Source organism: Muntiacus reevesi, chromosome X (assembly GCF_963930625.1).
Source record: "Muntiacus reevesi chromosome X, mMunRee1.1, whole genome shotgun sequence".
In the NCBI taxonomy this organism is placed as follows: domain Eukaryota; kingdom Metazoa; phylum Chordata; class Mammalia; order Artiodactyla; family Cervidae; genus Muntiacus; species Muntiacus reevesi.
Window position 1 is genome coordinate 22546268 of NC_089271.1, and position 14938 is coordinate 22561205.

Below are 14938 nucleotides of genomic sequence, written 5' to 3' on the forward strand. Positions count from 1 at the left end.
TCCAAAGAATTCTTGCCAAAAATTGAATCAGATTTTGATTAAGCCTTCAAATATAAACATGAATATACAGGCAGTACAGAAACAGGAACATGTTAAATGACATTCTTGGGATACAAGCAGCAGAATTTATAATGGGGGACACTATAGGATAATGCAACCTAGTTTCTTCAACAAATAAATTGTAGAGAAGTAGTAGATGGGGAGGAGTTGTGCTGAGACAGTTTTATTACATGTCAATCAGTTGCAAAGTATGTTGATAAATACAGTTGAGAAAGTTGGGAAGACACGAGAGTTTGAATCCTGCCAGGGTATTTAATCAGGGCTTCCCTGATAGCTCAGTTGGTAAAGAATCCACCTGAAATGCAGGAGAGCCCACTTCAGTTCCTGGGTCAAGAAGATCTCCTGGAGAAGGGATAGGCTACCCACTCCAGTATTCTTGGGCTTCCCTGGTGGCTCAGCTGGTAAAGAATCCACCTGCAATGCAGGAGACCTGGGTTCGATCCCTGGGTTGGGAAGATACCCTGGAGAAGGGAAAGGCTACCCACTCCAGTATCCTGGCCTGGAGAATTCCGTGAACTACAGTCCCAAGGGGTCGCAAAGAGTTGGATGTGAGTGAGCAACTTCATTTTCACTTTCAAGGAATCACTGTTCATTGACTTAGCTGGCATGATTGTATTGCATATGAAAAAACTTTGCGTCTTTTAAAGTAATGGCTGTCAACTGGGTGCGATTTTAACCCTCCAGGGGACTTTTGGCCATGTTTGCAGACAGTTTCAATTGTCACAACATGGAGACTGGGGAGTGGGAAGTGATTCTTTTGGCAGCCATGGGAGCTAAATTTCCCACAATGCACAGAGCGGCCCCAGCAACAAAGAGTTATTTGGCCTAAAATGTCCACAGTGCTGAGGTTGAGAAACATTATTCATATATGAGAAACACATAACCTACTGAATTATTTCTGGATAAAGTAATAGGTATGGATTTTGCTTCAAAATAATGTGGGGTAGGGCTGTTTATGAGTTGATAATTTAAGCTATATGATTACTATATGAGAGTTGATCTTATTTAATTTTTTATTTAAATACTTTCATAATAAAAGTTAAGATATTCTTATGAACTAAAATCTATATCTTTTTGTGTTCTTGGTGATTTTGGTGAGAATGCAGATGACATAGTAGGTGTCTGATAAGTATTTTTCTTCTCTGCAGATTATTGCTGTGTCAGCATTGGTCCATCACAGCTTTGCATTAGATAAAGCACCCCCACAGCCTCCCTTTCAGTCACACTTCTGCGGTATGTATGTTTTAAGCTGATTTACTAATGGCTTAATTTTTGTTTTTCTTGTTTGTTCTTCAGCTGTTGGTCAGTAACTTCAAAAAAATATTTTCAAGGGTAACTAGTTCATACTGCTAAGCAAATATTTTTTTATCTTGAAGTATAGTTGATTTACAATATTGTGTTAATTTCAGGTGTATAAGAAGATGATTCACTTTTACGTATATATATCTTTTCAGATTATTTTCTATTATAGGTTATTATAAGATATTTGACATAATTTTCTGTGTTACGCAGTCAATCCTTGTTGCTGATCTGTTTTATGCATGGTAGTTTATTAATCCCATACTCTAAATTTATCATACTCTTATGTATTTGTCTGTTCTTTTTTTTAAGATTTGATCTTTTATAAAATTAGAAAATTGAGGTATAACTGACATGTAGAATTAGTTTTAGATGTACAACATAATGATGCCATATTTGTATATGTAGCAAAATGATCACTACAATAAGTCTCATTAACGTCCATCACTGTAGTTAGAATTTTTTTCCCTTGGTGATGAGAACTTCTGTGATTTTTTCTTTTAGCAACTTTCAAATATACTGTACAGGATTACTAACTGTAGTCACCATGCTGTACATTACATACCCAGGGCTTATTTAGTTTATACTTAATTGTACCCTTCACCTGTTTCATGAAACCCCTTCCCACTCTACCAACCACTGTCTTCTGTATCTATGAGCTCATTTTTGTCATTTTCTTTTGTTTTTTTAATCCAAATTTAAGTGAGATCATATATTTATTTGTTTTCTCTGTCTTATTTCTCTTAGCATAATGCTCTCTAGATCCATCTGTGTTCTTGAAAATGACAAGTTACTGTTTTCATTATTTTCAGATAAATACCCAGAAGTGGAATTGCTGGATTATATGGTTGTTCTGTTTTTACGTTTTTGAGTAAACTCCATACTGTTTTCCACAGTGACTGCATCAGTTTACATTCCCACCAACTGTGCACAAGGATTTCATTTTTTCTCCATCCTCTCCAACACTTCTTATCTCCTCTCTTTTTGATAATAACCATTCTAACAGGTGTGGGGTAACATCTTATTGTGGTTTTGTATTTCTATGATGATTTGTGGTGTTGAGTATCCTTTCCTGCACCTGGTGTCCATCTATATAATGGCTGTTAAGCTCTTCTGCCCAGTTTTTTATTATTTTTTTTGGTTGTTAAATGCATTTTAAAAAAATATATATGTTGGATATCAATGCCTTATCAGATATATGATTTGCAAATATTTTCTCCCATTCAGTGGGTTGCCTTTGCATTTTGTTGATGGTTTCTTTTGCTGTGTAGAACTTTGTACCTTGGTGTAGTCCTACTTGTTTATTTTTGCTTTTGGTGCCTTTGGTTTTGGTGTCAAATCCAAAAAGTCATTGCCAAGACTGATGTCGAGGAGCTTACTGCCTATGTTTTCTTCTAGGAATTATATGGTTTCTGGTCTTGTATTAAGGTTTTTAATCCATTTTGAGTTAGTTTTCTGTGTATGGTATAAGGTAGTGGTTCAGTTTTTAATTCTTTTGTATATGACTGTCCAGTTTTCCCAACGTACTTTTTTGAAGAGATTGTCCTTTCTCTATTGTATAGTCTTGGCTCCTTTGTCATAAATTAATTGACTATGTTATACACTATGTTAAGTTTATTTCTGGGCGCTCTATTCTGTTCCATTGTTCTGTATGTCTTTTTTTATGCCAATACCATACTGTTTCATTACTGTAGCTTTGTAATATAGTTTGAAATCAAGGTATGTGGTGCCTCCTGCTTTGTTCTTTCTCAAGTTTGCTTTGGCTATTCAAGGTCTTTTGTGGTACCATATGAGTTTTAGGATAGTTTGTTTTGGTGATTCTTTAGACATTAAGGAGAATTTATATTAAGACAGTTTCCATTCAGAGACATTCAGTGTATGTGTACTTGAAATTGGATGAAGATGGGTGTTAGAATCTTTAATTTTTTTCCTTTTTACAGTTGTGTCTAAACCAAAGGACTGCATTTTTCCATATGATTTCAAAGAAAGCATTAAGGAAAAGGTAAATAACTCATTATTTATTCCTTTTAAACATGAAATATCTATTTGTTTAAAAAGAGAAAAGGAGAATGCTGTGGATTAGTAGAAATAAGCTGTTTTCTATGTTAATTTGTTAGACCTATTCTTGTTAGATTGGGACTATGGCATTAACCCATTAAAACTATATTAGAAGTTTAAAACTAAAAATGTTTAATAGTGTTTAAATGTTTCACCTCCTGGAAATAATAGGATTTGACACCTTATTAATAGATGAGGGTCTCAACCCCCCTGCTTCGGATAGCTTAATTGGAAGCTTTTCCAAAACTGCATGATGACTTGATTACTGTTTTAGCTAAGTATTGGCTAAAGCCTGCCCCACCCTCTCACCCTCACCTCACTAGCTTGAAGGAAGTCAAGAGAAGTTGAGGATGCTGTGGATATTAAAGGTGACATTTATTGGGAAGGTTGGTGTGGGATGGCTATATTTGATTAGTGATCTCTAAGCTCCCAGTATACTTTATGAAGAAGTTTTCATGGATCCTTAATAAAATGGGGGGGGAGGAGTAGTATAATGTGAGTTTTTCATAAAAGTTCAGTTCAGTCGCTCAGTCGTGTCTGACTCTTTGTGGCCTCATGGACTGCAGCACGCCACATCTCCCTGCCCATGACCAACTCCTGGAGTTTACTCAAACTCATGTCCATTGAATTGGTGATGTCATCCAACCATCTCATCCTCTGTCGTCCCCTTCTCCTCCTGTCTTCAATCTTTCCCAGCATCAGGGTCTTTTCAAATGAGTCAGTTCTTCACATCAGGTGGCTAAAGTATTGGAATTTCAGCTTCAGCGTCAGTCCTTCCAATGAATCTTTAGGTTTGATTTCCTTTAGGATGGACTGGTTGGATCTCCTTGCAGTCCAAGGGACTTTGAAGAGTCTCCTCCAACACCATAGTTCAAAAGCATCAATTCTTCGGCGCTCAGCTTTCTTTATAGTCCAACTCGCACATCCATACGTGACTACTAGAAAAACCATAGCTTTGACTAGATGGACCTTTGTTGGCAAAGTAATGTCTCTGCTTTTTAATATGCTGTCTAGGTTGGTCATAACTTTCCTTCCAAGGAGCAAGTGTCTTTTAATTTCATGGCTGTAGTCACCATCTGCAGTGATTTTGGAGCTAAAAAAAATAAAGTCTGACAGACTTCATAAAAGTAAATGTATTCAGTATAAAAAATTTCTTTTTTGGAGAGTATGTTTTTTCCTTTATGAAATGCCTGTGTTGGTAAATTTGTAGGTTATTTTTGTTTTTTTAATGTCTTCACTTGACAAAATTAATAGCAACCTTACTGGGTTCCACTTACTTTAAATTGGTTTGAGAAGCCCAGTAGTCTGGGGGTACTATTGGATCAGGCTGTTATTTGTGGAGTGCCCTGAATTAGTAAGTAAAATGATCTAGGAAAATTCCATTAGAGTCAAACTGACATTTTGTAGCTGAGCTAGTGGTAGAAAATATAGCCATCAGCTTAATTTTAAGGTTCTTAATAAAGTGCATCTTTTGAATACCTGATTTCTGTTGAGTTGTGGAAGACTTTTGTGTGTAGCTAGGTTTTATTTATACATAAGACGCTTATAGTTCTTACATGTATGTTTGTTTTTAGTCTAGTTTTTTATTTATGGGTTTTTATACCACTGTTTGGGATTAGTTTCTATAGTCCTTGGGATCTCTTTATGTGGTAAATACATAAATAGCAAAGTCTACCAGGAATTATATAGGAAAGTAAATAATGTTTTTGATAGGTTCTCTGATTCTTATGCTATAAAACGTGTCCAGATGCACAAGAATGTCCCTGTGGAGGGACATTTCTGCACTTGATAGTGCTCAGTACTTAAAATCTTGCTTCATTCACATGCTTATTAGCAGAATGAGCTCCTCAGAGATTTTTGTGCAAGTATTACTGTGAAATCTAGAATCAGGAATTTCATTGCTGCATTTTGTTTTGAAATGCATGTTTTTTTTTTTTAAACCCTAAGCAATCTTACTGTGCTTAAGCAGAAAGCCAGGGAATAGTACTTGAGAATAGAGATAAGTGACTGGTGTGTTTTTCTCTAACAGAATGTGAAGGTTGAGGTTGCTGCCACGGAAAGAACACTGCTAGGTTTTGTCCTTGCAAAAGTTCACAAAATTGATCCTGATATCATTGTGGTGAGTAGATCTTTGATCATGTCTTTGCGAAGCTCTTGATTCTTTAGTTCTTTTCAGTGTGCCTTGATTGGTACTTTTTGAGCAGCAGAGAATCTTTTCAGAGTGAAGTGACCTTGTGAACTGGTAGGAATTCGTCTACTTTCTGCTAACAGAAAGGAGAAAAACCCCAGGCCACTACAAGATAATTTTTTTTCCCTCTAATAGAAAAGCAACTTATGAATTACTCTTGAAGTTTAGGATACTCCTGTTACAGTTAGAGAGCTGCCTGGAAGAAAAGTAAACTCATGTCAACTGTTAATAGCTTCAAAATTTTGGCATAGAGGCCCAGCTATATAGTGGTCACAGGAGTGGATTCCTTTGGTTTGGTGCATATCCCCCAAATTTAAGTATTTTAATTTTATGAGCCCAGTGGATCCCTGTGGCATATTCTTTTGAGAGCTCATGGCTAGGAGTCTTTTTTTATCTTGACGACCAAATATGCTCCTACTAAATAATAAGAGGTCATAAAGTAATTCATTGAGTTCTTTGCCCCACTTCTGAAGAGTCCTCAAACAACATTGTGCTTTGTATCCTCTAAACATAGGTTTTAGGACTTAGGTTGTAGATGCCTTGGTAGGAGTTCTGCCTTTTGTCTTGGGTTAATAGAGCAGTCAAATTATACCATGCTTTTGGGATTTTTGGATGGAAGTAATATAAATGCCTGTATTTTAAGTGAAATAGCAGTAATTTAGTTACATGGAAACCTTGTGAAAAATGTTTGCCATACATTTCTGTGTTCATTTTTGTTCTTGAACCCCTTTCTGGATGACAGTGTAGTCGAAGTACTGAGAGCCTATAGGTTGTTACCAGTGTCTGTGTACCCACTTCTCTAACGATCTTTCAAGACCCATCTTGAAAGTGCTAGGAAGATTCTGTCCATAGTGCCCTCCTGTGGTCCTCTGACTCAGCACCAGGCCTACATCCAGTCTACTAACATTCTCCCTCTTGGGCCCCAAGGAGATATCATGACATGTAGGTTTAGCTGGCCTACCTTAGGGTGTTAGACCTAAGACTGTGAGAAATCTGAACCAAAATGAGAGAATCCTGACATGGGTTTGAGTCCCTAATCCCAGGCATGAGAATTTGGAAATGAGACTTGCTCATGTCCTTTGGGTCTCTGAGTTTAATAGACAAACTTGCCATCAGTATAGTGGTATGTATCTTTAATTAAAATTAATAACAAGTAAATCTGTTTATTAGCTGATTTTAAACTTCATATAGTTTATTTTGCTAGTTCAGTTCAGTTGCTCAGTCGTGTCCAAGTCTTTGCGACCCCATGAACTGCAGCATGCCAGGCCTCCCTGTCCATCATCAACTCCTGGAGTTTACCCAAAGTCATGTCCATTGACTTGGTGATGCCATCTAACCATCTCATCCTCTGTTGTCTCCTTCTCCTCCTGCCTTCAGTCTTTCCCAACATCAGGGTCTTTTCAAATGAGTCATCTCTTCGCATCAGGTGGCCAAAGTATTGGAGTTTCAGCCTCAACATTAGTACTTCCAATGAACACCCAGGACTGATTTCCTTTGGGATGGACTGGTTGGATCTCCTTGCAGTCCAAGGGACTCTCAAGAGTCTTCTCCAACACCACAGTTCAAAAGCATCACTTCTTTGGCGCTCAGCTTTCTTTATAGTCCAACTCTCACATCCGTACATGACTACTGGAAAAACATAGCCTTGACTAGATGGACCTTTGTTGGCAAAGTAATGTCTCTGCTTTTTAATATGCTGTCTAGGTTGGCCATAACTTTTCTTCCAAGGAGCAAGCGTCTTTTAATTTCATGGCTGCAGTCACCATCTGCAGTGATTTTAGAGCCCCAGAAAATAAAGTCAGCAACTGTTTCCACTGTTTTCTGCATTGATTTGCCATGAAGTGATGGGACCAGATGCCATGATCTTAGTTTTCTGAATGTTGAGCTTTAAGCCAACTTTTTCACTCTCCTCTTTCACTTTCATCAAGAGGCTCTTTAGTTCTTCTTCGCCTTCTGCCATAAGGGTGGTGTCATCTGCATATCTGAGGTTACTGATATTTCTCCTGGCAATCTTGATTCCAGCTTGTGCTTCCTCCAGCCCAGCATTTCTCATGATGTACTCTGTAACACCCTTAAGAAAGCAGGGTGTTCTCAGGTTGTGGAGAGGGAGGGGGGATCGGGATGGGGAATACATGTAACTCCATGGCTGATTCATGTCAATGTATGACAAAACACACTACAATATTGTAAAGTAATTAGCCTCCAACTAATAAAAATAAATGAAAAAAAGCAAAACAAAACAAAAACAAGCTTGGTGACAATATATAGCCTTGACATACTCCTTTTCCTATTTGGAACCAGTGTGTTGTTCCATGTCCAGTTCTAACTGTTGCTTCCTGACCTGCATACCAGTTTCTCAAGAGGCAGGTTAGGTGGTCTGGTATTCCCATCTCTTTCAGAATTTTCCACAGTTTATTGTGATCCACACAGTCAAAGGCTCTGGCATAGTCAGTAAAGCAGAAATAGATGTTTTTCTGGAACTCTGTTGCTTTTTCAATGATCCAGCGGATGTTGGCAATTTGATCTCTGGTTCTGCTTTTCTAAAACCAGTTTGAACATCTGGAAGTTCATAGTTCACGTATTGCTGAAGCCTGACTTGGCGAATTTTGAGCATTACTTTACTAGCGTGTGAGATGAGTGCAATTGTGCAGTAGTTTGAGCATTCTTTGGCATTGCCTTTCTTTTGGATTGGAATAAAACTGACCTTTTCCAGTCCTGTGGCCACTGCTGAGTTTTCCAAATTTGCTGACATATGAGTGCAGCACTTTACCAGCATCATCTTTTAGGATTTGAAATAGCTCAACTGGAATTCCATCACCTGCACTAGCTTTGTTTGTAGTGATACTTCATAAGGCCCTGTTGACTTCACATTCCAGGTTGTCTGACTGTAGGTGAGTGTCAGTGATCACACCATCATGATTATCTGGGTCATGAAGATCTCTTTTGTACAGTTCTTCTGTGTATTCTTGCCACCTCTTCTTAATATCTTCTGCTTCTGTTAGGTCCATACCATTTCTGTCCTTTATTGAGCCCATCTTTGCATGGTATCCCTGGGTATCTCTAATTTTCTTGAAGAGATCGCTAGTCTTTCCTATTCTAAAATAAGCATAATTCACATGATGGAAATTATTAGTACAGACTTGGAAAATATGGTTATCTTTTTGAGTTTTTTTTTTTTTTTTTTTTTACTCAGAATAGTTTTGTTTCCATGTTTTTAACAAGTTTCTTATTTGAACTGTGGAGTGTTATTATCTGTTTATTTTGTTACATGTTGATTAAAAGTCAAAATCAGTTGTGTTTGAACTCAGTTTTTTTAAGAAGAAACTGGGTGTACCTCCCGAGTTTCCTAAGAAGTCTATATAAACTGTCACACAACATAGCTGGGATCTCTGTTGGTAAGGAAGTAAAATGAAATTGTTTGAATACAGCTTCTACTGATGACCTGAAAAGTATGGCACATTAAAATTTGCATTTGCCTGAGAGACTGTGAGGCATAAGTTGCAAATTAAAAGACATCGTATGAACCTGGCATCAATTAGGATAAAATAAAGTTTATTTCAGCAATCTGCTTAGCAGCCTTGTTAATGTCAAGGCTAATGAATGCTGCTGATGAATAAATTCCTGAAGAAGAAAGGACCCCAATCGGAGGTAAGCTCATGATGCCTTCAATTAGAGACCAGAAAAAGAAAGGGCAGAGAAATTCTATGCATTATGATGATAAATCCTTTAATTTGTGTTTCTTATAATGTTATTGGCTGCCTTCTTTTTCTGACTAGGGTCATAATATTTATGGTTTTGAACTGGAAGTGCTACTACAGAGAATTAATGTGTGCAAAGTTCCTTTCTGGTCCAAGATAGGTCGGCTGAAGCGATCCAACATGCCAAAGCTTGGGGTAATCATAATTTTCAAATCTTACTTCTCTGTTTTGGCTTCTGTATATTGAGTAGCTACCAGGTTGCACCTTGTGCTTCTTTGACTTGGAATCGGTTGCCTTATGATGGGACATTTTAACTTGGGCACTAAACCCCTTTTTCTTTGAGTTCAGCATTTTATTAGTGACCAGCGGTAATTTTAAAATTTAGCTTTTAGGATCTACAGATAGCACATGCTTATTAACTCCACTTGGGCATCCCTAAGAAACAGAGCTGTGGGGTTCAGGAAGGAGATGGGAAGGAAGAACGGGAGGGATCAGACACTGATTGGCCTGTGTGATTGTCCTCTGTGAGCAGTTGCAGGTTTAGGGGTATATTCTCACAGAGGGGGCAGAGCTTGTTCAAGATCCTAGAGCTAGTAAAGGCAACAACTAAAATTTTGAACACAGGCCCCATCTGACTCTTGGATGGCTTGTCCCTTTTCATTCTGCCTGCTTGCTTGATAATGGGGGGTTGTGGTGGGTTTTGGATGAAGCACCTTCATTTCCTAAACTCTGACACTGCTCTTTGCTTGAAGTCTTTACTTAAATCTTACCAGTGAAACAGAATGCTGCTTCATCAGAGAACTTAGGAATCTGTACCTTTTATAATATTCTCCAGAGAATTCTGCTGCTGCAGATTGGAGTTGGAAGCTAGTGCTCTTGCTTCTTTTCCTGTTCATCTCTTTAAGACAATAGAGTCATTATTAACACATCATCCAGATGCTGGCGTTGCTTACTCCTTACCCGCTTCAGGGTTCTTTATATGGCATCTTCTCAGTGTGGTCTACCCTGACCACCCTATTTAAGATGTAGTTCCGGCAAATTCATTGTTCCTGTCACCATGTTGTATTTACCATATACTTATTACCTCCCAAAATTATATAATTTTTTAAATTGTATATTTCAAATGATATCAGGTATTTTTTCTGCTTTGCTAACTGCTGTATCCCTTATATTCTGAGTGCCTGGAACAGTGTCAGATACATAGTCAATGTTCAAAAATATTTGAATGATGGCTGAATGAATGCATGAATGGAAGAATGAAAGTTTCATCATTGTAATTTTGGGTCTAGCCTCAAATGAAGTTAGAACGAAATGTCAGTGTCTGCTCTTCCATGGGATTTGCTTTTTGTCCTCCCCTGTAGGGCAGGAGTGGATTTGGTGAAAGAAATGCTACCTGTGGCCGAATGATCTGTGATGTGGAAATTTCGGCGAAGGAACTGATTCGGTGTAAAAGCTACCATTTATCTGAACTTGTTCAACAGATTTTGAAAACTGAAAGGATTGTAATCCCAATTGAAAATATACGAAACATGTACAGGTATGATCCTGGATGCTTCAGAATTTGTCTGTCTTGAATTTAGCTGAGATGCCAGAATCATCATAGGCTGGAGGAACAGGAGCATGTGGTGCTGTGAAGGGGAAAATTGTCTGTCTTCATGTCAGCATCACATCTCCATTCCTTTAGTGATGTGAATTATTTTGCCTTTTGAATTATTCTAATTTTATTATAATATCTCCCTCATTTAACACCATCTTGATGTTTCCTGAGAGCAGTTTGGAAATTGATGTGATATTTAGGTTTCCACCCTTAATTCATTAATTCAGAAATTAATGCAAATATTTTGGAAATATAAAATCTGAGAAGTCATTCAATTATCTGGAGATATTGCTGCTTATTTCTTTTTTCCAGCCTTGTTGAGGTCAAATTGACAAATAAAAATTGTATTTTATTTAAGGTATACAGCTTGATGGTTGATATACATTGTGAAAAAATCATTACAGTTAAGCTAATTAACACACTCATCACCTCACACAAGCACTAATTTTTTCTTTTCTTTTTTGTGGTGAGGACACTTAAGATTTCTTCCTCTTAAGAAGTTTCAAGTGTATAATACATTATTCAGTGTCACCACATTGCTGTACATTAGATTTCTGGATCTTAATTCATTTTGCATAATGGAAACTTTTTGCTTGATTATTTCTTATATGAGGTTTCTCCTACCCCTGTGGCCATTTTGCATTGTTTTCTGCCTGTTCCTCCTGAGTTCTCAAACTGCTTCTCTTTCTGACTGCGCTCCCTGCCTGGGTGATCTCATCAAGTTGCAGAAATTTCAATACCACATGGGTGCTGATGCCTCCTCTAAGCATACCTTCACCTTGGATGTCTCCCCTGAATTCAGACTCGTCTACTTCCCTGTTCCGCTTAATGTCTGATATGAACCTCCAACTCAGCCTGTTCCAAAACTGAGGTCCTGACTTTCTCTTCCTTTTCCAGTATCACTGGAAACCTCCAGTGTCATCCTCAGCCTGGAACCTCTGAGGCATCTATGATTCTTCTCTCTGACATCTTATGTTCCATGCATCAGGGAATCCTATCAGCTCCATCTTCAAAGTATGTCTCTATCTGACCACTTCTTTTCTCTTCACTTGGACCCACCCTGGTCCAAGCCACCATCCTCTTTCTCCTAGGTCACTGGGTCTTATATTAGCCTCCTTACTCGACTCCTTGCTTTTGTCCTTGACTCCTTGTTGTCTGTTCTCAACCCAGGAACGAGAGTTCCTGTGCTGAAGTGAAGTTGGATATGGCACTGTACTTACAGTCTCCCAGTGACTTTCTGTTTCATTCAGAGTAAAAACCAAAGCACTTACTTTGACTTACAAGGTCCTATACAGTGGATCTCTCTGCCATTAACTCTGTCCTTATCTTCTGTTATTTTCCATCATTCTCTCTGTTGGAGCCATTGGTCTCCTTCTTGGTATTGGAACTGTGAGATTTATGCTCAGCCTAGGGCATACATTTTTTTTTAATTAAATTTTTTTTTGAATGTGCTGTTCTGTTTGCCTGGAATGTTCTTCCCTAAGATTTACCCATCCAAAAGAATTACCCTCTCACCTCTTGTGGACCTTTATTCTCAGTGGACTCTTCCTTGGTTCCCTAACTAAAATTTCTCTCTGCTCTTGATATTCCTTTCTTAACTTTTCTTCTTAACACTTAGCCTTACCTTATTTAACATACCACATATTAAAGATTTAAGTTGTATTCTATCTCCCCCATAAGGACAGGAATTTTTGTCTCTTTTTAGAACAATGTCTGGCATTGAGTTGGTATGTAATACATATTTAGTGGATGAAATGAATGAAAGGATTTAGGGTGTTTTCAGATTGTAGTTAACATATAGCTTTATCTTAGTGTGATTTTTTGTTTGTTTGTTTTAGAGAAGGGCATTGGGATCAATGGTATGAATGAATTCCTAATTTCATACTGACCTTATTTTAAATTGTTTCCAATGTGAGGTGCCATTGCTCTGAAGTTACGTAACCAAAAATTTTTTGTAATGCTTTATGAAATTCTGATTGTAATCATTGTTTCTTTTAATTACTTGATTCTGTTTCATTCTTACTTTTCTGTACAGTGACTCTTCTCATCTGTTGTACCTGTTGGAGCACACCTGGAAAGATGCCAGGTTCATTTTGCAGATCATGTGTGAGCTAAATGTTCTTCCATTAGCATTGCAGATCACTAACATCGCTGGGAACATTATGGTAAATTTAACTTAGAAAGGGGGAAAAAGCATTTCCTGTTGGATCCAGTGTTTTCTTGGGGTAGTTGTTATATGATAATGAGTCTAAATGCATGCTTATAAAATGAGTAACTTGTATTTTGAAAGCTGGGCTTCCTTTGTAAAATGAAGAACTGCTTGGGAGAAGGGGAGGAAAGCCAGGTGCAGTATATTGAAATTTGGGTGAACATAAGGATTGTCTCTGACATCTGGATGTGTCTGATTTGTGGAATGGTCCATTTGAGAGTAAAGAAATAGCCCGAGTTGTGGGTATTTTAAGCTCTCTTTGTGTCCTTTTAACCGTAATGGTTAAAGAAGCTGCTGGAAATAATTTAGTACCCCCCGCCTTTTTTTAAAGCAGCCCTTGATATGATGAGTGAATTTGAAAGAGGTGCTATGATTAAATTTATCAATTTGACGTTGCTTTTGTTTATTGTGGTTTTGAGCTCAAGTTTTTTAAAAAAAAATTCTACTTAATAGTCTAGGACGCTGATGGGTGGACGATCCGAGCGTAATGAGTTCTTGTTACTTCATGCATTTTATGAAAACAACTATATTGTGCCTGACAAGCAGACTTTCAGAAAGCCTCAGCAAAAACTGGTGGGTCCACAATTGTATAGTGTTTTGCTTTTTTATATCCCCCCTTTTTATTAACAGGATAGTTTTTTTCTTTGGGCTGTGATAACATCTACTCCCCAGATAAGTAGAAACTGTATCCTATTTGCTCCATTGTTTTGGTATGGTCATTTCCTTCTCTACTATTCTCTATACAGATAAAAATTATTTGTGAAATATGAGATTCTTTGAGGGAGGCATTGGGCCTCTGATGAGTGATCATAGATGAAAAGTGTTTTGCTGGGTTAGCACTACCAGTTGAACTTTTTATTTCCTTGAACCCCTAAGCCTTTATTTTTGTGTTGTGTGGTTGCATTTTTATATTCTAGTAGGATTAAGGTCACCACAGTCAGGTTTCTGAAGTAGCCTCCATCACACCAGAAGTAAAATTTAGCTACTGTTTTATCAGCACGTATAGTAATCAATTTAGAATGGGAGTTTAATGTTAAAATGACTCTGGTTCTTTTGTTGTGGTTGTTTTATGTACATTATTAAAATTAGTAAAGGATTAACTTAGAGGACTTTGACTTCTGCTGAGTATTAAATGTTTGCTAATTAAACTACTTGGAAAAGAATTTTCAGCATATGGACGTACTTATTTTAAGGTGTCCATATTAATAATGAGAATAATGGTAATATCTATATAAAATATTTTGTATTTTTATATCATGAATGTTAGAGTAATGAATATAAGAGAACTTTAGAATCTCAAATTTTACGTAACATGAATAGTTGAATTTTTAGTGTCCATTGATTTAAAAATGTGAAGTTCTATTATTCAGAAATATTTTAAAGTAGAATTTGGATATTTATCAACTCAGATACAGTGTTTGTTTTGGCAAGTACCATGCTTGGCATTCATTTGGATTCATGAACATGTTATAGTAACTGTCTTTCCCCAGAGGACCATTAACTGAAAGTAAAGTATCTGTTAGAACTGTGTACTGCAGTTGGAAAGGGGGAAATCATAAATCTTCTAAATTGGTTCATGATTTGCTAGCTGGTGAAGTTATCTTCCATTTGATATTAGGGAGATGAAGATGAAGATATTGATGGAGATACCAATAAATACAAAAAAGGACGTAAGAAAGCAGCTTATTCTGGAGGCTTGGTCTTGGATCCCAAAGTTGGTAAGGCTGGGCAGCGGATGGCTTTGTCCCTGATGTGAAGGGACTTCTTAATGCAGAGTCAGCTTGAGAAAACTAAAAGACCTGAGTTGTGTTTTGTACGTTAGCGAATCG

The 14938-nt window shown here is 37.4% G+C and overlaps 1 protein-coding gene across 1 annotated transcript in view; it reads left to right on the forward strand.

The window, feature by feature from the left end:
- The window catches only part of POLA1 (DNA polymerase alpha 1, catalytic subunit), a 293096-nt gene that overhangs the window by 26906 nt on the left and 251252 nt on the right, over window positions 1-14938 (forward strand). The window contains exons 16-23 of the mRNA XM_065915911.1: window positions 1209-1293; window positions 3300-3361; window positions 5447-5536; window positions 9382-9498; window positions 10665-10840; window positions 12936-13065; window positions 13563-13682; window positions 14728-14827. Coding sequence (XP_065771983.1) covers window positions 1209-1293; window positions 3300-3361; window positions 5447-5536; window positions 9382-9498; window positions 10665-10840; window positions 12936-13065; window positions 13563-13682; window positions 14728-14827 — 880 coding nt within the window. The remainder of the gene's footprint in view (window positions 1-1208; window positions 1294-3299; window positions 3362-5446; window positions 5537-9381; window positions 9499-10664; window positions 10841-12935; window positions 13066-13562; window positions 13683-14727; window positions 14828-14938) is intronic.